General features: G+C 40.3%; 1 protein-coding gene across 1 annotated transcript; it reads left to right on the forward strand.

Annotated features, from left to right (window-relative positions):
- Positions 1–2,891: 2,891 nt before the first annotated feature.
- On the forward strand, positions 2,892–26,001 carry adamts8a (ADAM metallopeptidase with thrombospondin type 1 motif, 8a; the record flags this gene model as incomplete). Its single annotated transcript, XM_084178953.1, has 9 exons — positions 2,892–3,626; positions 18,402–18,641; positions 19,730–19,862; positions 20,185–20,352; positions 22,246–22,562; positions 23,829–24,015; positions 24,514–24,686; positions 24,874–25,049; positions 25,269–26,001. The coding sequence occupies 9 exons, from the start codon at positions 2,892–2,894 to the stop codon at positions 25,999–26,001; spliced, it is 2,862 nt and encodes a 953-aa protein (XP_084035079.1).
- Between the last annotated feature and the right edge of the window lie 1,345 nt (positions 26,002–27,346).

The raw sequence follows: 27,346 nt of genomic DNA on the forward strand, positions 1-27,346 counted from the left end.
CTGCCTTCTGTGGACTTTATGCTTTTGCGTCATGTGTAGCCTAAACATTGAGAAATTGCAATCCGTTTTTGGGTCGTAACTAGTTACCACAGCCACAAAGTCATAATTATGGTTTAACCCCGCCTATCTCTACATTTATCTTAAAATCTGATTTTAAACCTAACCCTAAACTTAGCCCTAACCTTAACCACACTGCTAACCTCATGCCTAAGCATAACCTTAAATTAAGACCATAAAGCTAATTTGTATTTTAATTAATTTTTACAATATAGCCAATTTTGACTTTGTGGCTGTGGTAACTAGTGACAACAGAGTTTTGGGGGAGGCGCTCGGGAAAGCTCATTGGTTATGCGTCTCAGTTCAAGGTTTACTCTGCGACCACTTGAAACTCTGTACTGTATTACCATCACCAATTCGGCGCCGCACAAGAAAAACCGGGTTTCCACCCACTTTCCCCTCGAGCTGGGGCTGTGCTGTGCTGTGCTATGCAGCGCATGGCAAGCAGCCTGCCTCCACAGCACATCTGTATCCAACGCAACATCCAAAGCAAAGTAGCGCAGCACCAAATGAGTGATATATTTTGGATATGTTTACTGCCCAGTGCCTATATTCTACAACATGTAATTTTATAACATGGCTTCGTGAATTAGTAAGATCTATCTAGGCTATGCTCCAACACCCACTGATAATACAAATATGATCATCTTATCGGCAGACGAGCTCAGAGACAAACATCAGTGTCCGTGGATGGTGTGCGTAATTGTAATCTTGTGCTTAATTGACACATTCTTCTTAGGGTTTATAATTAACTGAAACTAGTGGGCTGCATGCCTATGCACTGTAGTATAACTGAGGCTGTGAGACAGTGTGTAGGTGCTATATCTGATTATAAAGTAATCATGCTATCACAATCATCATACTCATCATCATCAGATCAGTGGGGAAAAGTCCATTCAAGTTCAACACGAGTTTATAGCCTACAATGTAACACCATAGCCTACTGTTACCATGGAACAGTGAAAATAATAATACAACATAACCTTAACAAAGTGAAACAATGTGATGTGGTGGGTACTTTCACTTAACGTTTGTGCTCTATCAAGATTGTGCAAAACTCATTCAATTTAATTGAGATTGATGCCTGACGGTGTCCAGCCAGTCCTCGTTTTAGATACAATATTCTGGAGGCTGATACACGTGCGACATCTTGTGGCTAATAGGCAGAATCATGTACACAACTTCCATACTGCATGTCTATGTGTCCCCTATTTGAAATAGGTATGGTCTAACAATACAAGACTGCATGTCTATGTGTCCCCTATTTGAAATAGGTATGGTCTAACAATACAAGACTAATCGAATCAATTGAATACAATTAGCTGCTATTATCCATTAACTATTACGTTTTAATTGTGTGCATCATTTGTTTGATTTCTTTCCATTTAAATGTTTTTTTTTGTAACATGCATGGGCTTCAGCTCCATCACTAGAATTGCCTACATTTGAATTGTGAAACAACACTGCCACATCGTGGTTAAAAGACGTATAATTTAATAATACTTTTGTTTTATCATTGGTCATTATGATAATTTAGCTGGCGCCTTCATAGAGACTTCGAGATAAAGTAGCCTATTGTAAATTGGCCAAAGTGGGAACAGAGAAATATGTAATAGACATCGAAGCATATTAAATGGCCCAAAGTCAATGTGATGCGATTGCATTTTTTTCATTGTAATTGTGGCATTTTTATTTAACTCCACATTTCAACCAAAGTGTGTTAGATGTAGGGGTGTTTTAACTTAATTGAATGTGTCTAACGAAAACACCATTATTACACTATTATTGTTGTTTAACGAATAGGCATATACCATTTTAACATTTTTACTACCAGGCTATGAATGATTAATTATGAATAACTGTCTATTTATTTATAGCCATAAACTGCCTACTGATCCTAAATAATGTGCACGTGTCGAGCTCAGTCAGTCACTGAGAATGAATAAGCAGCACAAGCACAGCCTACAACATAACTCCAGAGAAAGAAAAATGTGCTCAAGTCTTTCCTCTCTGTAACATTTCCGGCTTTATTATGTAATCTATGTAAGTGCTTCCTATGAGCTCGAATAAAATATTTGGTGGTAAACAGTCCAGTCACAGAGGTTCTAAATATTGTACTGTCTTTGGTCCAGTCTGGTCAGATTGAACGTGAAGATGAGACTCGAGCCTTAAGAGTGCGCATGCAGTTCTGGAAGAGATGTTATTATATTTTCAGACGTAGGCTGCAGTTTGCCGCTGAAATAGAGAGCTATGGAGTGAGTTGAGCCAACGGTTTACTGGTATTACTTCGACCTGACGCGGTCCAGGAACGTCCCAAGGATCCCGATTATGCTTTCCCGTCCAGAATATCTGTTGGAGCTATTGAAGAGTGGGCGTGCCAGTGTGGTCCCATTGGATCAATTTGATTTTAGTTGATGTTTTTTTTCTGTAAGCACGAGGGGGTGGGGAGAGCAGCAGCAAATGATATAAAAAAAATAAACCACATAGGCCTATGTTTTAGAAGAGCGAGGCTGTATAAATACCACAGTCACGAGCAGTCGCCGCTTATTCAGTCTGCTACAGGTCTCGAGCCCTGACTTCAACTAACTATAAAACGAATTATTTATTTTTAGTATAATCTACTGTTTTGCATCTGTTATAGATGTGTTGGTGGTTGTTTAATTTTTACGAATAAGATTTATAGCGCAATTTTACGTTGAGCACCCAAGACTGTATGGTACCTGTCATACGCGCTCTTCTTTATTCATTGCAATTTCTATATTAAGAAGAAAAAAAATCTTAACACACATTTACATCGTTTCTTTGATAGAAACGGTGCTTGTGGTAGTAATAAAATGGGTTCAACTTTGCATATCACTTTTTTAACCCTGTCCTTAACCAACGTTGTGCTGTCGGAATTGTTTCACTCGGAGGAGACCATACCCGTCAGAAACAGTGTGAAGACCATCGGTCGGCTATGGAAAAGGAGCGAGGAGGAACAGAGCTTCAGATTGACAGCTTTCGGCCAGGACTTCACACTGAATTTGACTCCGGATGACTCGTTTGTTGCTCCAACGTTAACCATTCAGCACATACAATCGAAACATCTGGCTGCGCTTTTCAACGGCACCAGATCAGGACATTTTACCGGTGGTATCACCAAGACAGAAGGGAATAGGGACGACCTTACCGGCTGCTTCTACTCAGGGAATGTGGACACCGACCAGGAATCTGTTGTCGTGGTGAGCCTGTGCCACGGGATGCAAGGGTCCTTCATAGCGCACGGGTATGAGTATCTAATTAAACCCAAAGTTCTTGGCCAAGGTAAAACAGAGAGATCACTCTTGCAGGTGCACGTTATAAAAAGGAGAGTTTTGACCGACGCACAAAAGACTTCCAAGACTTTCCAAGCTTTTGATCAGGTGAAGGATAAGAGCCGTCTGGCCACAGATGACGGCACTTCATCTCCTGTTGATGATGCTGAGAGAGCGACGGGACGGAAGCGACGGTTTGTCTCCTCTCCAAGATATATCGAGACGCTGGTCGTAGCAGACGCTTCAATGACACATTTCTATGGAGACGAAATAAAGGTGAGGGCATGAACTGACACAAATTGATAACCACAAATTGCATATATAATTAACTAAAATTATAAACCAATACACTAATATATATATATTTTTTGGCATTGGCTGCAATGTGATGGGCACATGTCCAAACGCGTCATTACACACGAAGGGTTTCCAAAGCAGTTTAATTTTCCAGACAGAAATAAGCCCTGAAAGTCATTTATGGAACTGTCAGGGCAGCCCAGCCTGGTCTCATAGACAAGGCGTAAACATAGTAAACGTAAATCAGTGAAATCTAAATTAGTATATGTTACTTGGTATGGTTACATAAGATAGAAGGTTACTTAAGGCAAAAACAAAAGAAGGGTGGATGGACATATAACGCAAATGTCTAGCAACCTTTGTTCCAATCTCATCATGGACAACTTCAGCATTTTAGCTAATTAGCAACTTTGCAACTATTTGGTACTTTTTAGGTACTTTGCAACGACTAACCTTAACCCTTTTAGCTAATTCTAACCCTAACCTTAATCATTTAACCTAACTTCTAACCCTAACCTTAACCCTATCCCCTTGCCTAGCTAACATTAGCCAGCTGGCTAACATTAGCATTAGCCACCTAGCTAACGTTAGCAACAACTAAACGGAATTCGTAACATATCATACATTTTGCAAATTCATAACATATTGTACATTTTGCAAATTCATAACATATTTTATGAATTGCACATGTTACGAATTGTAATTCGTAACATATTGTATGAATTGCAATTCATAATATATCATAATATATCAATTGTAATCACAAGTTAATACCATACAAAATGTAACATATCATACTAAATTGCACATTGTGGTACTTGCACATCGTGGAATTACGTACAGAATAAAACGAAATGCTCTAAGACCAGGTTGGGCAGCGGGTTCGATTCCCACGGGGGCCAGTATGAAATAAAAAATAAAATAAAAATTAATAAAAAAATAATAATAAAAAAAAAAAATGAATGCACTCACTAACTGTAAGTCGCTCTGGATAAGAGCGTCTGCTAAATGACTAAAATGTAAATGTAAATGTAATGACTCATGAGAGGAGTGTGTATGACTGTGCAATTCCAATATCATCCCACATTCTCACAACCATGACAGGCAGTGCTTGTCGGAAATGCCAATTCTCTTGAAAAACTCCCCAATGGCCATGTGGCTATATTGAAAGTAAGAAAAATGATTCCCGCAAATGCAATGATCAAAATGAGTTATTCATTATCATGCCAAGCCGGGGAACAAATGTGCTTTTACTTTCTAGTAGGTCTACAATAGGCCTAATTAGTCTGCAAGTCCCCAAAAGCATCCCCTCTGTCAATAATTGAAAGAGCATTGTTTCAAAATGTTAGGCATTTTAATTGGTATTTTGGCTTGGGTCAAGTTCCCCACTGGGCACAAACTGGTTGAATCAATGTTCTTTCAACGTAATTTGCCAATGTATTGTGATGTGGGTGGTCCTTTGTAGCTCAATTGGTAGAGCATGGCGCTTGTAACGCCAGGGTAGTGGGTTCGATCCCCGGGACCACCCATACGTAAAAATGTATGCACGCATGACTGTAAGTTGCTTTGGATAAAAGCGTCTGCTAAATGGCATATTATTATGTGGAATCTATGTAGAAAACACATTTGATTTGAAAAAAGTCATCAACTGTTGTTATGAGGGTGACATTTCAACCACAGGATTATGTCATCATGGTAACCAAATTTCAACATAGACAAACCTTGTATAAAATATGTTGCATTCTTACCTTTAAAACAATGTCAGATCTTCAACTTATATCCACTATCAAAAGGAAAAAAAAGTGCAGCACCTCCTACTGGAGAGTTGATATATCTAAAGCTACCCTTTGGTCTACCATCCAGGGATTGAACCAAGCCCTGCTTAGCTGTTATATTTGTCACTGACTATTACCAGTATGCTATCGTAAGAATGCTTGTTGAGTGATCTCCACTTAAAAACTAAATAGATTCACTATTGCTATCAAAATAATTCCAGAGGGTATAGGTTTAACATAGCAATTAAATGTGACCATACTTTATCACTCATATATTATCAATTATGCTATTTAGGCCTAAATAGCATTTGCAAAGTCATAAACAGCTACCAAGTGGCACAGTGGTCTAAGGCACTGCATCGCAGTGCTAGAGGCATCACTACAGACCTAGGTTTGGTCCCGGGCTGTATCACAACCGGCCGTGATCAGGAGTCCCATAGGGTGGCGCACAATTGGCCCAGCGTCATCCGGGTTAGGGGAGGGTTTGGTCGGGGTAGGCTGTCATTGTAAATAAGAAATGTTTTCTTAACTGACTTGCCTAGTTAAATAAAGGTTCAAATAAAATACTGTGTCAATTCAACCCAGAATTCAAATAAAAATAGACTTAATAGTCCCAGTTGGTATTAAATAGAACGTTGTGGCCCCACCCGCCTGTGGGGAAAACAACCCCTGGTTATCCCATTGGCTCACATCAAAAACTAGACCTTTTTTAAATGAAATGTTCTTGTCTGCTTGTTTTAGTCAATTACAAAATTACATTTAAGAAAAGTACAACATGTCTAAAGATTACTTTTCAACATTGCCTGCTCCTGAGCATTCTCACTACTTAGAAAAACGTAATATTGTAGGGCTTCCCTCATGCCCCTTTTCATGACGAGTGAGTGCTAACTAGCTACCAGAACATTAAGCTAGCCAAGACCAACAACACAAACAAACTGACTATAAAGCTACAAGTAGTGAGTGGACTTACAAACAGACTATACTAAATGAGTTAAATGTCTTACCTGTGATTAAATGTTTCCCACACACATAGCTACGTGTAGCCTACTTGGACACCGGGTCCCCACATTTCCCACTCTCCCACGCCGAATAGCCTGAAACCACAGGGCTCTTAACGAAGGCTATATTTCCCTACGTGGGAGCATTGCAAACCGTAGGTCGGGATTTTTTTTACCTAGTTACACATACACTGAACAACAGCAGCTTTTCTGCATGTTTTGTTATTTCTGTATCACAAAAAATCAACGACGAAGTTGGCTCTTTTACAATGGGGTCAATGGGAACAAATGTTTGTTTTTCCCCAATTTATGGGCGTGGTCAAGGGGAAATCCTGCTTATGACATGAATACCGACTCGGAGTATAGGCCTAGGGTATCAAGCTCTGATCGATTTGAAATGTAATTATATTTAGTGATATTGAATTGTGTTTGGTTGTCAACGCAACCAAAGATCAACATTTGAAGGAGATGCATCTTCTGCTTGGATAGTTAATTCCAGTAAGTCTACAAATTAATAATTGATATGTTGGATTCATGTCTGCATCTCAACGCACAATCTAAGTAAAAAAAAATAGGACTAAATCAAATAAAACTTTATTGAATGTCCATTTCAAATGTGATTTTATTTAGTCCTATTCTTTAACTTAGATTTTCGGTTGAGATGGAGATGTGAATCCAACATATCAATTAATAATTTGTAGACAAACTGGAATTAAACCCAGACTAAGTCAGTGGCACAGATGGAACTATCCAAACAGAAGATAAATCTCTTTCAAATGTTGATATTTGGTTGCGTTGACAACCAAACACAATTCCATATAACTTTTGAAACACAATAAATAGCCAATCAACTTGTCGCCATGTTAACAAACTATATATTAGATTCACGTCTCCAACTCAACCAAAAATAAAATATTATATAAATAAATACAGTATATCAACACCCACCCGTAGTATGTGCTCCAGCAGGTATATCTCACTGGTCATCCCCAAAGCCAACACCTCCTTTGGCCGCCATTCCTTCCAGTTCTCTGCTGCCAATGACTGGAACAAATAGCAAAAATCTCTGAAGCTGGAGACACTTATCTCCCTCACTCAGTTGTCAGAGCACCTTACCGATCACTGCACCTGTACACAGCCCATCTGAAATTAGCCCACCCAACTACCTCATCCCTATATTGTTATTTATTTTGCTCATTTGCACCACAGTATCTCTATTTGCACATCATCTCTTGCACATCTATCATTCCAGTGTTAATATTAATTGTAATTATTTTGCACTATAGCCTATTTATTGCCTTACCTCCATAACTTGCTACATTTGCACACACTGTATATATATTTTCTGTTGTATTTTTGACTTTATGTTTTGTTTTACCCCATATGTAACTCTGTGTTGTTGTTTTTATCGCACTGCTTTGCTTTATCTTTGCCAGGTCGTAGTTGTAAATGAGAACTTGTTCTCAACTGGCTTACCTGTTTAAATAAAGGTGAAAAATAAAAAATAAAAGAAATGTAAAAAAAATATAAATATTACTTTTCGTCGCTGTCCGATGAAAACCTCTTATCTCCTAAACAGAAACTTTTCAGGAAATTGAAAAAAATTACCACATTTTCCCATTAACGAACATACAGTTATGAAACTTCAGAAGCTATTTTGAATATATTTTCTTGGTCCTAGAGCCATGAAATGTTCAGAGTACATTGAGGGAAGTTACTGCTTTCAATTTAAAAAAAGAAAATACTATTAGCAAGAAGTTTGTTTAAAGGTTTTCATCAGACAACAACGTTTTGTAATACAGTAAATAGGCTACAGTAAATAGGCTATCTTACAAACTGATGTAACATTCAACCTTAAAATGAGTAACACATCCATGGCCACATTTTGAGGTTACTGTTATTATACATTTCTTATTATGTAATAATATAAAGCGTGCATGTTCAAGAGAGCATGCATAGGTCATCGCAGATCTGTGGAGATCTTCACAATTGCTGTAATAATCTGCGCAGAATCTCGAACGGCATTGATCACTTGCACCATGTACTTTTAATGTAATCTCAACTGCAATCCAGGTCATTTGGTTCTGTTATTAGATTAAGCAAAGTGATAACACATTAATCTGTTGTATAAATAACCAAAATATCTGACGTATTAAAATGTGAACTTTACTGTGCTTTTAAATGGTTGAAAGCGCAGTGATAGACATTTGAGTGACAACTAAACCAAATATCTGACATCGTTGTTAATAAGAATAGAATATGCTTCCAAACACTTCTACATAAATGTGGATGCTACTCTGATTACAGATAATCCTGAAAGAATCGTGAATAATAATGAGTGAGAAAGTTACAGACGCACACATATCATACCCCACAAGCAAATCAAATCAAATCAAATCAAATCAAATTTTATTGGTCACATGCGCCGAATACAACAGGTGCAGACATTACAGTGAAATGCTTACTTACAGCCCTTAACCAACAGTGCATTTATTTTAAACAAAAAAGTAAGAATAAAACAACAACAAAAAAGTGTTGAGAAAAAAAAAGAGCAGAAGTAAAAAATAAAGTGACAGTAGGGAGGCTATATATACAATAGAATAAAGTGACAGTAGGGAGGCTATATATACAGGGGGGTACCGTTGCATAGTCAATGTGCGGGGGCACCGGCTAGTTGAGGTAATATGTACATGTGGGTAGAGTTAAAGTGACTATGCATAAATACTTAACAGAGTAGCAGCAGTGCTAACCTCCCTTGTTATTGTAATGGTGAGAGGTTAGCATGTCTTGGGGGTATGATATTTGTGCGTCTGTAACTTTCTCACTCATCATTATTCACACTTTCATTGAGGATTATCCGTAATCATGGTAGCATCCACATTTAATGTAGAAGTGTTTAGAAACATATTCTATTCTTATTTAAAATACAAGCGACTCCACAATGACCCAATACATTATTTACCAATAATTTCTATTGGGCACAAAGTAATCTGAAACCAACAGCAAATGCATCCAACAAATGTGTAGAGTCACAAGCTTGATGTAGTCATTGCGTGCTATGAATATGGGATCAAATACTTACGTTTTTACTACTTTAATACAAATATAAGTGAATTTGGCCCAATACTTTTGGTCCCCTAAAATGGGGGGACTACAGTGCCTTGCAAAAGTATTCATCCCCTTTGGCGTTTTTCCTATTTTGTTGCATTACAACCTGTAATTTAAATTGATTTTTATTTGGATTTCATGTAATGGACATACACAAAATAGTCCAAATTGGTGAAGTGAAATTTAAAAAATAACTTGTTAAAAAAAATTCTAAAAAATAAATAACGGAAAAGTGGTGCGTGCATATGTATTCACCCCCTTTGCTATGAAGCCCCTAAATAAGATATGGTGCAACCAATTACCTTCAGAAGTCACATAATTAGTTAAATAAAGTCCACCTGTGTGCAATCTAAGTGTCACATGATCTGTCACATGATCTCAGTATATACACACCTGTTCTGAAAGGCCCCAGAGTCTGCAACACCAGTAAGCAAGGGGCACCACCAAGCAAGCGGCACCATGAAGACCAAGGAGCTCTCCAAACAGGTCAGGGACAAAGTTGTGGAGAAGTACAGATCAGGGTTGGGTTATAAAAAACATATCTGAAACTTTGAACACCCACGGAGCACCATTAAATCCATTATTTAAAAATAGAAAGAATATGGCACCACAACAAACCTGCCAAGAGAGGGCCGCCCACCAAAACTCACGGACCAAGCAAGGCGGGCATTAATCAGAGAGGCAACAAAGAGACCAAAGATAACCCTGGGGACCACTTTAAGTCGTACACTCCACAGAGCTGGGCTTTACGGAAGAGTGGCCAGAAAAAAGCCATTGCTTAAAGAAAAAAATAAGCAAACACGTTTGGTGTTCGCCAAAAGGCATGTGGGAGACTCCCCAAACATATGGAAGAAGGTACTCAGGGTCAGATGAGACTAAATGGAGCTTTTTGGCCATAAAGGAAAACGCTATGTCTGGCGCAAACCCAACACCTCTCATCACCCCGAGAACACCATCCCCACAGTGAAGCATGGTGGTGGCAGCATCATGCTGTCGGGATGTTTTTCATCGGCAGGGACTGGGAAACTGGTCAGAATTGAAGGAATGATGGATGGCGCTAAATACAGGGAAATTCTTGAGGGAAACCTGTTTCAGTCTTCCAGAGATTTGAGACTGGGACGGAGGTTCACCTTCCAGCAGGACAATGACCCTAAGCATACTGCTAAAGCAACACTTGAGTGGTTTAAGGGGAAACATTTAAATGTCTTGGAATGGCCTAGTCAAAGCCCATACCTCAATCCAATTGAGAATCTGTGGTATGACTTAAAGATTGCTGTTTACCAGCGGAACTCATCCAACTTGAAGGAGCTGGAGCAGCTTTGCCTTGAAGAATGGGCAAAAATCCCAGTGGCTAGATGTGCCAAACTTATCGAGACATACCCCAAGAGACTTGCAGCTGTAATTGCTGCAAAAGGTGGCTCTACAAAGTATTGACTTTGGGGGGGTGAATAGTTATGCACGCTCAAGTTTTCCGTTTTTTTTGTCTTATTTCTTGTTTGTTTCACAAGAAAACATATTTTGCATCTTCAAAGTGGTAGGCATGTTTTGTAAATCAAATGATACAAACCCCCCAAAAAACAATTTTAATTCCAGGTTGTAAGGCAACAAAATAGGAAAAATGCCAAGGAGGGTGAATACTTTCACAAGCCACTGTATGTACAAAAAGTGTTGTAATTTCTAAAGGTTCACCCGATATGGATGAAAATATCCTCCAATTAAAGCTGACAGTCTGTACTCATAGTCATTTTATAATTTCAAATCCAAAGTGCTGGAGTACAGAGCCAAAACAACAACAAAAATTGTCACTGTCCCAATACTCTTGGAGCTAATTTTATATCTCTGTCAATACCTACTAACCTCAGAAAAGATGGAGACATTCTGGTCTTAATATATCGTGTGATGTTATACAATCTGACTAAGTTTGTGTCTATATGAAACGTTAAATAAAAATGTTGGCACAGGGTCTTGTGTTTGAGTATAAACCATCTGGGAATGAGAGCAAGCCAAGAGGTTTGTTTTTGTGGCCCTTCCTCCCATTTTATTGATGGAAATAAAAACACAAATGTTTAAACATTTGATTCCAATTGGCTTATGGATTTGGGTCCCTTCTCTGACTGCCTGCAAAGTGCTTGTTGTCAGATCTCTTTGCAATTAATTAAGCAGTGAAATTAATCCAGGATTAAAGTATTATTGACAACATCTAGGTAGTGTACAATTGATAGTGCCTTCCCAGCAAACCGGGAACATTTCCATAACATTAACCTAGATTCACAAGTTAAGTTCTAGTTAGGGTTTTATCTTACACTAAGAATATAACATACCAAAAACATTCAGAGAATTGTTTTGATAAAATGTATGTATTTATCATAAATGTTTTAGATGAAATATCCTTGGAATGTTCTAGCGTTCACTAAAATGTTGTGCACAACATCTGTAACAACCACCACAGAACATTCCCCAAACGTTTGTATGTTTGTATAAAACATTGGCCTGATGTTGCAACAATGTTCCTATAACACATTTTATCTGTTCTTTAAAGGTTCCCAGAATTCTTTAGGCCTCCTGTAGCTCAGTTGTTAGAGCATGGCGACAACAACGCCAGGGTTGTGGGTTCAATTCCCACGGGGGGCCAGTATGAAAAATGTATGCACTCACTAACTGTAAGTCACTCTGGATAAGAGCGTCTGCTAAATGACTAAAATGTAATGTTTCATTAGCTTGTGGGAACATTGTTTGGAACAAAAGATAAGTTCCCAAAACTGTGCAGATGATTCTACAATGTTTTTGGGTGCAAAAAACATTCACCTGATGTTACAAGAACGTTCCCACAACACATTCCATCTGTTCTTTAATGATTCCCACAAATGTCATTAGGTTGTGGGTACATTACAAAACACAAAATATGCTCAGTTGTGATGACATTCAAACAATGTTTAAGTTAGGTTGCACAGGACATTCCCTTAATGTTGTAAGAATGAAATGTCAGTTTTTATGAAGTTCATAGCATATTTGTTTTAGGTTTAACATAATATTCTATTGATGTTCACACAATATACATTTTACCTCATCTTGCAGGTCTTCAGAACATTCAAGAGCATTTAGAAAATGGTGTATTTAAGTTTGACCTAATATTACCACAACATTCTTAGCATGCAAATGAAAGCATAAGAAAGCAGATTGGAATGCATCCACATTATGTTTCTCTCCAGATTTAATGGCAATTCACATTTGAGGACTGTATTGTAAGTGCATTCGGAAAGTATTCAGACCGCTTGACCTTTTCCACATTTTGTTACGTTACGTTTTTCTTCATCAATATACACACAATACCCCATAATGACAAAGTGAAAACAGGTTTATAGAAATTTTATCAAATGTATAAAAAATAAAAAGCAGAAATAGCTTATTTACATAAGTATTGAGAACCTTTGCTATGACACTCGAAATTGAGCTCAGCTGCATCCTGTTTCCATTGATCATCCTTGAGATGTTTCTAAAACTTGATTGGAGTCTAACTGTGTTACATTCAATTGATTGGACATGATTTGGAAAGGCACACATCTGTCTATATAAGGTCCCACAGTTGACAGTGCATGTCAGAGGAAAAACCAAGCCATGAGGATGAAGGAATTTTCCGTAGAGCTCCGATTGAGGATTGTGTAGAGGCACAGAGAAGGGTACCAAAAAATGTGTGCCGCATTGAAGGTCCCCAAGAACACAGTGGCCTCCATCATTCTCAAATGGAAGAAGATTAGAACCACCAAGATTCTTCCTAGAGCTGGCCGCCCGGCCAAACTGAGCAATCGGAGGAGAAGTGCCTTGGTCAGGGAGGTGACCAAGAACCAGTTGGGCACTCTGACAGAGCTCCAGAGTTCCTCTGTGGAGATGGGAGAACCTTCCAGAAGGACAACCATCTTTGCAGCACTCCACCAATCAAGCCTTTATGGTAGAGTAGCCAGACGGAAGCCACTCCTCAGTAAAATGCACATGACAGCCCACTTGGAGTTTGCAAAAAGGTACCTATAGACTCGCAGACCATGAGAAACAAGATCCTCTGGTCTGATGAAACCAAGGTTGAACTCTTTGGCCTGAATGCCAAGCGTCACATCTGGAGGAAACCTGGCACCATCCCTACGGTGAAGCATGGTGCTGGCAGCATCATGCTGTGGTTATGTTTTTCAGCGGCAGGGACTGGGAGACTAGTCAGGATTGAGGGAAAGATGAACGGAGCAAAGTACAGAGACATCCTTGATGAAAACCTGCTCCAGAGCGCTCAGGACCTCAGACTGAGGTGAAAGTTCACCTTCCAACAGGACAATGACCCTGAGCACACAGCCAAGACAACGCAAGTCTCTGAATGTCCTTGAGTGGCCTAGCCAGAGCCCGGACTTGAACCCGATCAAACATCTCTGGAGAGACCTGAAAATAGCTGTGCAACGACGCTCCCCATCCAACCTGATAGAGCTTGAGAGGATCAGCAGAGAAGAATGGGAGAAACTCCCCAAATATAGGTGTGCCAAGCTTGTAGCGTCATACCAAAGAAGACTTGAGGCTGTAATAGCTGCAAAAAGGTGCTTCGACAAAGTACTGAGTAAAGGGTCTGAATACTTATGTAAATGTAATATTTCCGTTTTTATTTTTAATAAATGTACAAAAATGTCTACAAACCTGTTTTTGCTTCGTCATTATGGGGTATTGGATGTAGATTGATGAGGGGGGGGGGACAATTTAATCAATTTTAGAATAAGTCTGTAACGTAACAAAATGTGGAAAAAGTCAAGGAGTCTGAATACTTTCCTAATGCGTTGTAGAGACACAGGACAGTTTTATTTCATTCATAGGAGATTTGAAAAGCATTTATTCATAAAAAAAATTACAATTTTTTTCATTCAGTGCCTTTTCATACAACACTTCATACATTGCCTTCAGAAACTACATTATTATGTATTCATACCCCTTGACCTTTTCAACATTTGTTGTGTAACAGCCTGAATTAAAAATTGATTATATTATTTTCTCACCCATCTCCACACGATACCCTCTTTGGTCTTTGTGGTAGAATCTGTGTTTGAAATTCACTGCTTTACTGAAGGACCTTACAGATAATTGTATGTGTGGGGGTACAGAGATGAGGCAGTCATTCAAAAATCATGTTAACCACTATTATTGCACACAGAGTGAGTCCGGGCAACTTATGTGACTTGTTAAGCACATTTTTACTCCCTAACTTATTTAGGCTTGCCATAACAAAGAGTTTGAATATTTATTGACTCAATACATTTCAGCTTTTCATTTTTTATAAATTTGTAAATATGTCCAAAAACATAATCTCATTTTGACATTACAGGGTATTGTGTGTAGGCCAGTGACAAAAAAATCTCAATGTAATCCATTTTAAATTCAGGCTTTAACTCAACAAAATTTGGATCAAGTCAATGGGTTTGAATACTCTCTGAAGGCACGGTACAGTATTTTGCCAATCTGCACATGTGAGGTCTGAACCTGCTAGGTCTGGTTCCCAAGACCGGCCTTTTATCCTCTGCACTACCACTGAAGCGCCCTTGTATTGTATTTTTTCAGTATATAGCCATGGCAGTATCCATGTATCCCGTAATCACGAATTCCATGAATCCTTTTTAGCCTTCTTGGACATAACTAACCCAGGGAAATACTGATAACTGTGTTATTCACCATCACTTCACCCATCCTCTTTATATGCTGCGTACTTCTGGGCCCATACAGTATTTACACGGTATCCAAGACTATGAGTGCTGATCTAGAATCACTTTTGCTTTTCAGATTATGAAAAATAAGCCGGGGGGGACCATATCAAGCATCTCAAAGTAGGAATTATATTGGGTGCGTTGAACAGTCAATTTTTGCACAATGTTTTATTTTTTACAGTTAGTCTAAATTCAGAAATCTGGATGAAATAAAGACATCCTCTGAGCCTCAATGTAACTTTCTTTAAAAAAAGATACATGGTTACCGAATATGTGGGATTGAATCAGCAATCTTCAGCCAGATAAATAACCTGCGCCATCAGGGGATAGCTGTGGCCTTGTGTGTTTAAAAAAATAATCAAATATGGTAAATCAGGACACAAAACACAATTTCTTAAGATATTCAAATGTTCCCATCCTCTTCATATGCTGTGATTTTAGTTGGATAGAGCTTCCTTTAAATAACTTGTATTCTTGTGTATTCATATGCTTCTTAAATGCGGACTCAGAACATTCAAATGAAATGAGATTTTTTGTTACCTTTCTTAATTTCAAAATCACATTTCATAAGACTTTCAACACGTGATGTAGAAAGCAAATCATTAAATACAGTGTTACAAGGACACCGCATATGAAGAGGATGGGAACATTTGAACGTGTTCTGTGTCCTGATTGACCATATTCGACTGAAAAAAGCCACAGGGGTACAACTATCCCCTGGTGGCGCAGAGGGTTAATTATCTGGCTAGGAAACCAAACATTGAAGGTTCAAACCCCACATGTGCAGATTGTCAACATATGAAGAGTAATAAATATAGTTGTGTTTGTACGATTAAACGCTGTTCAAATGTCCTGTAAATTAAAATTCCATGTGTTTCTATATCACCTAGTGCTCAAATGTGATTTGCCATTACATCTGGAGAGAAACCTAATGGGAATGTTTTCCAATATGCTTTAAGGAGCTACAAATTTGCATGCTGAGAATGTTTTATTAATGTTAGGTAAAACTTAAATATAACTTTTTCTAAATGTTCTTGAAATGTTCTGAGGACCTCAAAGACAAGGTACAATGTATATGATCAAATAAAATAAAATTGTATTTGTCACATGCACCGAATACAACAGGTGTAGACCTTACAGTGAAATGCTTACTTACAAGCCCTTAACCAACAATGCAGTTTTAAGAAAGAATTCCAAAACAAATCACAAAAAAAACAATATAAAATAATACGATATAAAAGTAACAAATAATTAAAGAGCAGCAGTAAAAATAACAATAGCGAGGCTATGTACAGGGGGTACCGGTACCGAGTCAATGTGCGGGGGCACCGGTTAGTCGAGGTAATTTAGGTAATATGTAGGTAGAGTTATTAAAGTGACTATGCATAGATAATAAACAGAGAGTAGCAGCAGCGTAATAGGGGGGAGGGGATGGAGATAGTCTGGGTAGCCATTTGATTAGATGTTCAGGAGTCTTATGGCTTGGGGGATAGAAGCTGTTTAGAAGCCTCTTGGATGCTTGCCGTGCGGTAGCAGAGAGAACAGTCTATGACTAGGGTGGCTTGAGTCTTTGAACATTTTTAGGGCCTTCCTCTGTTATGTGAACATCAATGGAATATTATATTAAACCTAAAACAAATATGCTATGAAAGTCATAAAAATGGACTTACAGTGAGGGAAAAAAGTATTTGATCCCCTGCTGATTTTGTATGTTTGCCCACTGACAAAGACATGATCAGTCTATCATTTTAATAGTAGGTTTATTTGAACAGTGAGAGACAGAATAACAACAAAAAAATCCAGAAAAACGCATGTCAAAAATGTTATAAATTGATTTGCATTTTGTTGTTGTTATTCTGTCTCTCAATGTTCAAATAAACCTACCATTAAAATTATAGACTGATCATTTCTTTGTCAGTGGGCAAACGTACAAAATCAGCAGGGGATCAAATAATTTTTTCCCTCACTGTATTTCATTCTTACAACAATAAGGGAATGTCCTGTGCAACATAACTTAAAAATGGTATGAATGTCATCACAACTGAGCATATTTTCTGTTTTGAGAACTTATCTCTTGTAATGTACCCACACAATGTTCTGGGAACCTTTAAAGAACTCAAAAAGTCTGTTCTGTCAACTTTCTTCCAACATCAAAGGAATGTTTTGTGCACCCTGATACAAACATTATCTGAATGTCAGCACAACTGGACAGTTTTAGTGTTTTGGGAAACTACTGTATCTCTTGTCATATCCCCACAATGTTCCCACATCCTAAATACATATTTTAGGAACTTTTAAAGAACATACAAATGTGTTCTGGGAATGTTCTTGCAATACCAGGCAAATGTGTTTTGCAACCTAATAGAAACATTGTAATAATCAGCACAAATGGACAGTTTTTGTGTTTTGGGAATATATCTCTTGTCATGTCCACACAATGTTCCCACAACCTAATGAAACATTCTTGGAACCTTTAAAGAACCAGATAAATGTGTTCTGAGAACGTTCTTGTAACATCAGGTGAGTGTTTTCTACACCTTAAAATAAACATTATAGAATCATCCGCACAACTGGACAGTTTTTGTGTTTTGTGAAAATATATTTTGTGATGTCACCACATTGTTCTCACCATACTCTTCCCACAACCTAATGAAACATTATGGGAACCTTTAAAGAACAGATGAAATGTGTTCTAGGAATGTTCTTGCAACATCAGGTGAATGGTATGGTATAATCATCACCATGACTGGACAGTTTTTGTGTTATGAGAACATTTGCCGCGACCTAACGAATGTCCTGGGAACCTTCACAGAACCACTTTTGGTTTGCTGGGTTTGTACTGTATGTCCATAATATTCAGTAGATGTATTGAGTTGATGAGTTCATGTTGCCTTGCTCACCAAGTCATTGCAGAAAACGTTTTGCCTTTAGCTAAAAGTGAACTGTTAGTGAACTGTTGAATGTTACAGATCATTGGTCAGGTCATTGTTGACCATGCTTCCACATGTCCTTCCAATCACTCATTTGGTTAAAACATGGTGCTGGCAACACAAGGGTTCGATTCCCGCATGAGCCACATTTCCGTAATATATGTGTCACTGTCAATGCTGACAGTTCTACTAAAGGCATATCTCTCTCTTCCCTCTCCAGCATTACCTGCTGACTCTCATGGCAGTGGCGGCGCGGGTCTACCGCCACCCCAGTCTGAAGAACTCAGTGAGCCTGGTGGTTGTGAAGATGCTGGTGGTGGAGGACGAAGACGTAGGGCCCCAGGTGTCCAGCAACGGAGGAATGACCCTCAGGAACTTCTGTAACTGGCAGCAGCTCTTCAACCCCTCCAGCCAGAGGCACCTTGAACACTACGATACAGCCATCTTATTCACCAGACAGGTGAGAACTTAGAACACTAGACATTCCATCTCATTCACCCAGCACATTACGACACAGCTATCCAATTCACCAGACAGGTGAGAAGAACCCTATTACCCTTTTACACTCTTGTGCCGACCAAACTGTACTAGCTCAAATATTTTATTTTAACATTGTCCTTTTCAGCATGGTTCCAGCAACTATGGTGGATGTATAACCAGGCCGTGCTCAGTACAGCTTGGTTTGGCTCTGTTTAGTGTGAAAAGCAGGCACGTGCACAGATAGGGTGGCACGTGCACAGATAGGGCTCCACCTGTGTAGCACAGGAGGCTGCTGAGGGGAGAACAGCTCATAATAATGGCCGGAACGGCGCAAATAGAATGGCATCAAACACATGGAAACCATATGTTTGACGTATTTGATACCATTCCACCGATTCCGCTCTAGCCATTCCCACGAGTCCGTTCTCCCCAATTAAGGTGCCACCAACCTCCTGTGTTGTGCAGAGCACATGCCCCTTTGCCCTTCCAGTCTCCAAAGTACCCTTCTGGATTGTGGTATAATTTCCCTGTCTGTAAGGGTGACTGATACTAGAGCTTCAATGGCCTTGTTAATACTGAATCCTCCTTCACTGTGTGCTTTGGATACCACACAGTTAAATTTCCTTTCTCCCCAAATCTGCTGGCTGCCATGTATTTGCTTCATTTTACGATGGAAACACTGACAAATATGTTTTGCTGGCAAGAGCTTCACTTTTAGGGGGAAAACCCCCTCTGTCTGGAACAAACGTAGCAATGTCTGGATATCAGTGTCTGAAATGTGTCCCTCCTCTTCCTACTCTCCCGACTCCCCTAGCCCTTTTCCTCTCCTCTCCTCTCCTCTCCTCTCCTCTCCTCTCCTCTCCTCTCCTCTCCTCTCCTCTCCTCTCCTCTCCTCTCCTCTCCTCTCCTCTCCTCTCCTCTCCTCTCCTCTCCCTCTACCCCATGTAGGATATCTATGGGCAGACGAGTTGTGACATCCCTACTCCTCTAGCCCTTTTTCTCTCATCTTGTCCTCTTTCCCGGTGTGATAAAGTCCTCATGCCCTCTCTCCCTGTACCCCCTATGTAGGACATCTGTGGTCAGAGGAGTTGTGACACCCTGGGCATGGCTGACGTGGGCACCATGTGTGACCCCAAGAGAAGCTGCTCTGTAATAGAGGATAACGGTCTGCAGGCGGCCTACACCGTGACACACGAGCTAGGTATGTTAATACGCTATGGAAATATGAGCTCGGTATGTTACAGTAACACACTATCGAACAAACTGCATACTTGTGTGTTTCCTATCTCACAAGGTATGATACTTTAGTAAGGGCCAATGTGTATGGATGTCCATTACTCCACCTGAGTAACCCGTCATGGCTGTCCTGCTTTGCCTCTTGTTTGCATTCAGCTAATATCATAATTAGGTTCCTTGTAAACCACGAAATCATCCAACTAGCTTGAATGAGAATAAAGTTAGAAAAGTGGATGTTGTAAACCATACGTCAACTCTCAGCAGCATCTTCTCCTTTCTCTCCTCAGGCCATGTACTCAGCATGCCTCATGACGACTCTAATAACTGTATCAGATGGTTCGGACACCTGGACGGGCCCCACATGATGGCGTCTGTGTTCTTTAGCCTCAACAGGACCTTGCCATGGTCGCCATGTAGCGCCCGTTATGTCACAGAGTTCTTCGACAATGGATATGGTAGGATAACATACCCTTTCAAACCTTTATCCCAGTGCTTCCTTCTCTTTTTTCTATTTTATTCTCTCTAACCACTGTATCAAGTGTAGATGTATGATTCCCCGATGCACTACTTACTACACACAAACATCTTGTATTGACAGTTAGTTCTTATTGGTTCACATGTGGTTCCCAGCTTTCATTTGGTTTTGGTCATGAGGTAGCATTCCAGACAAACCGAACCCGAGTAAAAACAGTTTGCAGTTTCATTAAATTTGAATAACAGTTTTGAGACATTGGTCTTAAAGGGCCATAGGCTGTTATTATGCAGTTAATAGACACCTGCCACAGAGAGTGTGCTATGTAATTTAGGACTCAGAGAGTGGTGAGAAATCCCTCTATAATATGAACCCCTAACATTTCACAAGTTTATTTTCTTTCTCTCTCTTTTTACAAAGCCCACTCTGCCTAAACTCGCTCCATCAACCACAAATGATGGTCTCTGAAAACCACACTTTGTAATTTTGCTGAGAGTGTCCAAACGAACAGTCCTTGGAGAGTAAGCTCCTCTCTGCAGTAAGAGCCTCTTCTCTTCACTTCTGTCTGCTCATGGCAGGGCAGAGACACAGACAGCACTGTAATAATTCAGATGACACACACACACAGCAGACATGCCTGAGATTGCTGGGAGAAGGCATCTCGAGATTGATGTTCCTGCTCCTAGAATGGAAGATAGCAAATCTAAGGCAAAGCAGATATTTGTGTTGCGAAATAGCATACATTTTTCTCAGTCAATGATTTATCCCCCATCGATATTTCAGTCTCCGCTTCAATTTCTCTATCAAATTCAAATTCAAATTCAAGCTGCTTTATTGGCTTGAAAAACATTGCGTCAATATTGCCAAAGCAACAATGTACACAATATACATTGTAATAAAATAATATCTCTCTCTCTCTCTCTATCTCTCTCTCTCTCTCTCTCTCTCTGTTTCTCTGACTCATCTGCTGGTGAGTCACACATTCCAGCTTTAACAACTGTTTTCCCTCACAGAGAAGAGAAAGCGAGTGTAGCCAAGCACATTGTCTTTACTGGCCTTGCCACAGATATATAGTGAACTGATGTTGCAGAATTATCCTCTGTTAAAGGGGCCATACCACTAAAAAGATCTAACAAAATAGGATTAAGCAACATACTGTACCAGGGCAGAGAGGCAGTAACTCTTCTGTCCGACATGCCAGGAGTTAAAGTATATTGTTGTGCATAGAGTTTATGAAGAAAAGCTGCTTCAAAAGTCGAAAGTTAAATGTAAAGTTTGGCAATGATCTACAACCATTTCTATCACCGATTCAGCCTCTGGATAGGATGTTACCTTCTGGCAACAAAATCTTTAGCGGCAAATAATGTATCTTCCCCTAAACACATCTTTCAGTGAAATGTATTTGGCCATTCCATTCTGCTATGAAAATAGCCCCCTCAAGCTAAAATGGTTGTACACCTGTTTTTTTGTTTTGTTTTTTTAAAACTTAACAGTCAAATTTCACGTGCTTCAGGCAGACTGGCACCCAGTTGCAGTTGTCGTTTCCTGGTGATTGATAGAAGAGGAACGTGTGTTCCCACCTTTATCAGAGCTTTAGCCCCCCTAGGGCTTCCTAACACCTTCAGTATAATAGAGTACTGTATGTACAGCTCTCCCAAATGTCAGTCAATGACTAACACGTCCTCCAGATCTTATTGACATTTTGTCACCCCCTGAGTTCACTGGAATTTTTACGACTGTCGATGTGTCTGTGTCTGTTTGTTTATGTAGCTAGACCATTGTTGTAAATAATAATGGATTCTCAACTGATCTAAAAAGGCCTTTATAAATCAATTTGATTGACTTATCTGTGCCTGTTTATGTTCCTCTCTCCCAGGTGACTGTCTGTTGGATCCTCCAGAGCAGACTCTCCCTCTCCCTGTTGATCCCCCCGGTGTCTCCTACAACCTGGACCGTCAGTGCCAGCAGGCCTTCGGGGAGGAGTTCACCCTGTGCCCGGACACCCCAGAGGACCAGACTTGCAGCCAGCTGTGGTGCCGGGAGGAGGGCCAGCCACACTGCACCACCCGGAACGGCAGCCTGCCCTGGGCTGATGGCACACTCTGCTGGGTTGGGGCTGGGGCTGGTGCTGGGGCCAACACCACCTGTCAGGGAGGTGTCTGTGCTGCAGTGACTGATCAGCAGAAAATAAAGGTACTGTATGTTTTCTGAACCATTCTGATTCTGTCTTTGTCTGTCTATCTGTCTGTCTGTCTGAGTGACTAGCTAAAGCCTCCATCCTTCTGCATAGGGATCGGATGATTCTGTCTGAGGCACTAACTCCTCCAGTCTGATTGTGTGATTTATGAATGCTCTTACCTGCCTGAAAAAAACATGTTTAAATAGGCTACCTCAACGATTTACTACCTACCTCTGCTTTTTGTATGCAGTGTTTATGTCATAGCCTGCATGATTTCTCTCTTGCTTTCTTTCACTTCTTACTTTCTCTCTCTTGCGCTCTGTTTCGCTCACCGTCTACACTTGACCATGACAGGTGTTTTTTTTATTTTCACTGCTTTGGTGAAAGATCGTTTCTGGCTGCCGTCTGTGTTTCAATACTTGTTCTTCAGAAATAGAATGTAGTCTCATTTCGTCATGTGCCCCCATCCGGCCCCGGCCCCGGCCCCAGCACCAGCCCTGTCGCGTGGCAGCTGAAAATAATAAATCCCTCTCTTATTCAGGCCCTCAAATGTCAGTCTGAGGGCCCGGCCGAGTATATTTGGTGCAGGCCTTTAAAACAGTGAGAGAGTATATTTGGGGCAGGCCTTTAAAACAGTGAGAGAGTATATTTGGGGCAGGCCTTTAAAAAGTGAGTTTATTTAAAAACAGCCAGGCCTATTCCAAGGAACTAGCTCGTGATCCCAGACACTCTGGCTGTTAGAGGAGTTGTTGCAGCCAACTCATAAAAACCCAGAGAAATGAAATGCTGTGTCTTAGTAGCACATGCCAGGAGCTGTGAGTACGCACAGGAGGCAGTTACACGCGTGGCAGACTGCAGGCCAGGCCACAACATGCCACAGGAGATGCCAAACTAAAAACCCTAACCAAGCAAAGAAAAACTCTTATCAAGACTGTCATGTAGTAATTGTTTTCAAATGACAAGCCAAGGGAATATCATTACTGAGCATAGAGATTCCATTTTTGTAGTGTGAATCATTTAATTTCACATGTCCCCTGTAGCTCAGTTGGTAGAGCATGGTGCTTGCTACGCCAGGGTTGTGGGTTCGTTTCCCACGGGGGGCCAGTATGAAAATGTATGCACTAACTAACTGTAATTCGCTCTGGATAAGAGCGTCTGCTAAATGACTAAAATGTAAATGTCCACTCAAGGCCTATAAACTTTGTGACAACTGTTGAAGGGTTCTAAACACAATTTCATTGATTGATTGACTGATTGATCTGTCTGGTTGTATCTTGTAGGAGCCTGTGGACGGAGGCTGGAGTGTGTGGGGCCCCTGGGGGTTGTGCTCCAGGTCATGTGGCGGAGGGGTGGAGTTTTCCCAGAGAGAATGCACTGATCCCAAGCCACAGAATGGAGGAGCATACTGTGTGGGACAGAGAGCCAAGTACCAGTCCTGTCACATACAGGCCTGCCAAGATGAGCATGGTAAATTAACACCAACAATCACTATATCCAAATCAATAACTGATTAATACATCCACACTTCAATAATCACATTGGGTGGGCACCCAAGCACAGACACACGCATACACATACACATGCTAACACACGCACTCTACACACACGTACACATGGATTTTGTATTGTAGATATGTGGTAGTAGAGTAGTGGCCTGAGGGCACACACTTAATGTGTTGTGAAAAGGGTTATGAAATGTAATGTCATGTAATATTTGTAATTGAATATAACTGTCTTAATGTTGCTGGACCCCAGGAAGAGTATAGCTAATGGGGATCCTTAATAAATACAAATACATCTTCCATATGGTGCATGGCAATGATAGAATTTCACATTTGTACAGTTGGCATTATCACATACAGTATAGATACTAGTTTAATTAGTAGCATAAGAGTTTCCTTGACATGCTCAGATGTCATCAGTAGAGATAGGATTGATAATGATATGCCATGTTCTTTCTCCCAGGTAAGAGCTTCAGAGATGAGCAGTGTGAGAAGTACAACAGCGACCGATACCTGGACATCCATGGGAACATCAAGCAGTGGATCCCCAAGTACAACGGTGTCTCACCAAGGGACAGGTGCAAACTGTTCTGCAGAGCAAGAGACAGCAATGAATTCAAAGTCTTCGAGGCCAAGGTAGCTATAACTCTACTCAAATTTGAAATAGTACCCAGCTTGTTGAAATTACATCATTATAACCAGAATCCAGTTTTGCCTAGTTTTGATCACTGGGTTGATTAATTTCCAACTCATCAACACTCTTGATTTACAATTCTCTAGGAGTTTAGGCTAATACTTTGCATATTTCTCTATGTTGTTTCAGGTTGTTGATGGCACCACCTGTGGCCCAGACACCACCTCCATCTGTGTCCAGGGACAGTGCGTCAAAGCTGGCTGCGACCAGGTGATCGGCTCCAGTGTGAAGCTGGACAAATGTGGCGTGTGTGGGGGTGATGGAACAACCTGCAGGAAGATCACTGGATCGATGAATAAAGCCATGTGAGTAAAACAAATATATTCAGGATGAAAGTCCTTTGAGAGCAGAGTTGTCTCTCTAAAATCGTAAAAATGGTTGACTGATTCACTTTTTTTCAAGATGATTCTGATGTCATAGACAGCATTAAAATGCTGTTCATGGAAAGACATTAGCATACATCCTGTAGATAAGTATAAGCTTTCAACTGACACTTTCCTCTGTCTTAATTTAATTCAACACAGATTTGGCTACAACAACATTGTGACCATTCCGGCCGGGGCCACCAACATTGACATCAAGCAAAAGAGCCACCGCGGGATCAAACACGACGGCAACTACCTGGCCTTGAAGACAGAAGGTTCCTACATCCTGAACGGGAATTTCTCTGTGTCCACAGCAGAGCAGGACATCCCAGTCCTGGGTGCCGTACTCCGGTACAGTGGTTCCTCCACCACCCTGGAGAGGGTCCTGAGTTACCAGAAGCTCCGGCAGGCAGTCACTGTCCAACTCCTGTCCACAGCCGGAGACGCCTCTCCCCCTAGGGTCAAGTACACCTTTTTCCTCCCCAGGGATGTCCCCTTCACCAAGCCTGGAGCTGAGGGTAAAGCTTCGCTACATGCGATTCTGCCACTAGGGGGCGCAGAGTGGGCTCTGGGGGAGTGGTCCGAGTGCTCCAAGAGCTGCGGCTCAGGTTGGTCGAGAAGGAACGTGGAGTGCCGGGACGGGGGGGCCACCTTGTCCTTCTCCTGTGATGAGGACCTGCGGCCGGTAGACATCCGGCCATGTGGGGACCTGCCCTGCCCTGTCTGGCAGATGGGTCCCTGGTCGGCATGCTCGAGGACATGTGGTGTGGGGGTGCGCCATCGAAGCGTGCTGTGTATTGACTACACCGGGAAGATGGCGGAGCTAGGGAAATGTAACCCCGCCAAGAGGCCAGAGGTGGTTTCTTCAGAGTGCAGCTACCAGGACTGCTGAGTCTGTGCTGATAAAGCAGGAAGGGAAAGAGCAGTTGGTGGCAGTGGTGGGATCCAAGGCTGAGGGAAGTAGTGTAGGAAGCTAGTTAGTTAGTCAACTAACCAATACACAACCCTTTCCCAACCACCACGACCATGCTTCAGAGACAAGCAGTGAAGCTAGAATAATCAAGAGTAGATGGTTCACTATATCGACCAGAACCAAAACTGTGGCTTGGTTGTAGAAAAATGTCTAATTTGATAGATTCACTTAATTCTTTCTATGTTTATTTCCTTGATGATGTCATAGCTTCAAAACTACTATTGACGGTTTGTTATCCAACAGAGATCTACCTCAAAGGATGTAATAATCAACTATCACTTCTTAACCTGAAGTTTCTGTTTGCATCTAGCTTAACACATTATGAAAGGCACATCTAACCTTTGCACAAATGCTGCTGATATTCCGCTGGAGTGGTTTAATACCGCTATCATTCATTTTTGTCAAAATACATAATCACATCCCAGATTAGTTCGCTCAGGGATGGGCAACTGGTGGCCCAAGGGCCGCATGTCCCCCTTTTGAAGGCCCTCAAATCAATTCAAAGTGTACTACCTAATCAAATCAAGTGACATTCAATATTTTAGGGAGTAAAGTAAAACCTTTTTCATTTGAAAGTCTTATCTGAACATCTGAAACCCCGTTCCATTCTGTCTGTATTTCTGGAACACTGGAGCATGTTTTGGATGTCAACTCTCTGGCCACAAAGATAAACTCACACTATCACATTTCTCACATAAATCAGAGCTATTTAATTAAGTAGGGAAGTTTGAAACAAACCCACATAACCTTTTCAATTTGCTTGACTGTCTGTAGCTACATCAACTGTAATAGGGAATTTGAGTTTAGGTTAAACAAATGTATATTGAAATATGCATATTCATGATAGAAGTACTAGTGCTTCAGAAATGTTTTATCCACAGCTAGTTGGAATGTTTTTGTGGCATTCTTTTAAAACAAATGTCTGTAATGTTAATAACAAGGAGATAACAATTAGATTTTATTTATTTTTCTTAACTTTGTTTTAATTTGTTTTCGTTATTATTTTTGGGAATGCTGTAGATAAACATTTTATGAGTTATGTTTTTTCATCAACTAATGACAAGGAAAACAATGGAGTATCTGTATCTAATGTAAAACATGTATATGATGCTTCATTTGAAATGTGCTGTCCCAGAAAATATGGCATTATGAAAACTTAGCTGAAGAATAATACTTTTGAGCTCAACTGAAACGAGCATAGCAGCTATTAAAATGGTGTAAATGTACTTTATGATGCCACAACCTAGATGCCATTCATTAATTT

The sequence above is a fragment of the Coregonus lavaretus genome (assembly GCF_964263955.1).
Source record: "Coregonus lavaretus genome assembly, chromosome: 15".
NCBI lineage: Eukaryota > Metazoa > Chordata > Actinopteri > Salmoniformes > Salmonidae > Coregonus > Coregonus lavaretus.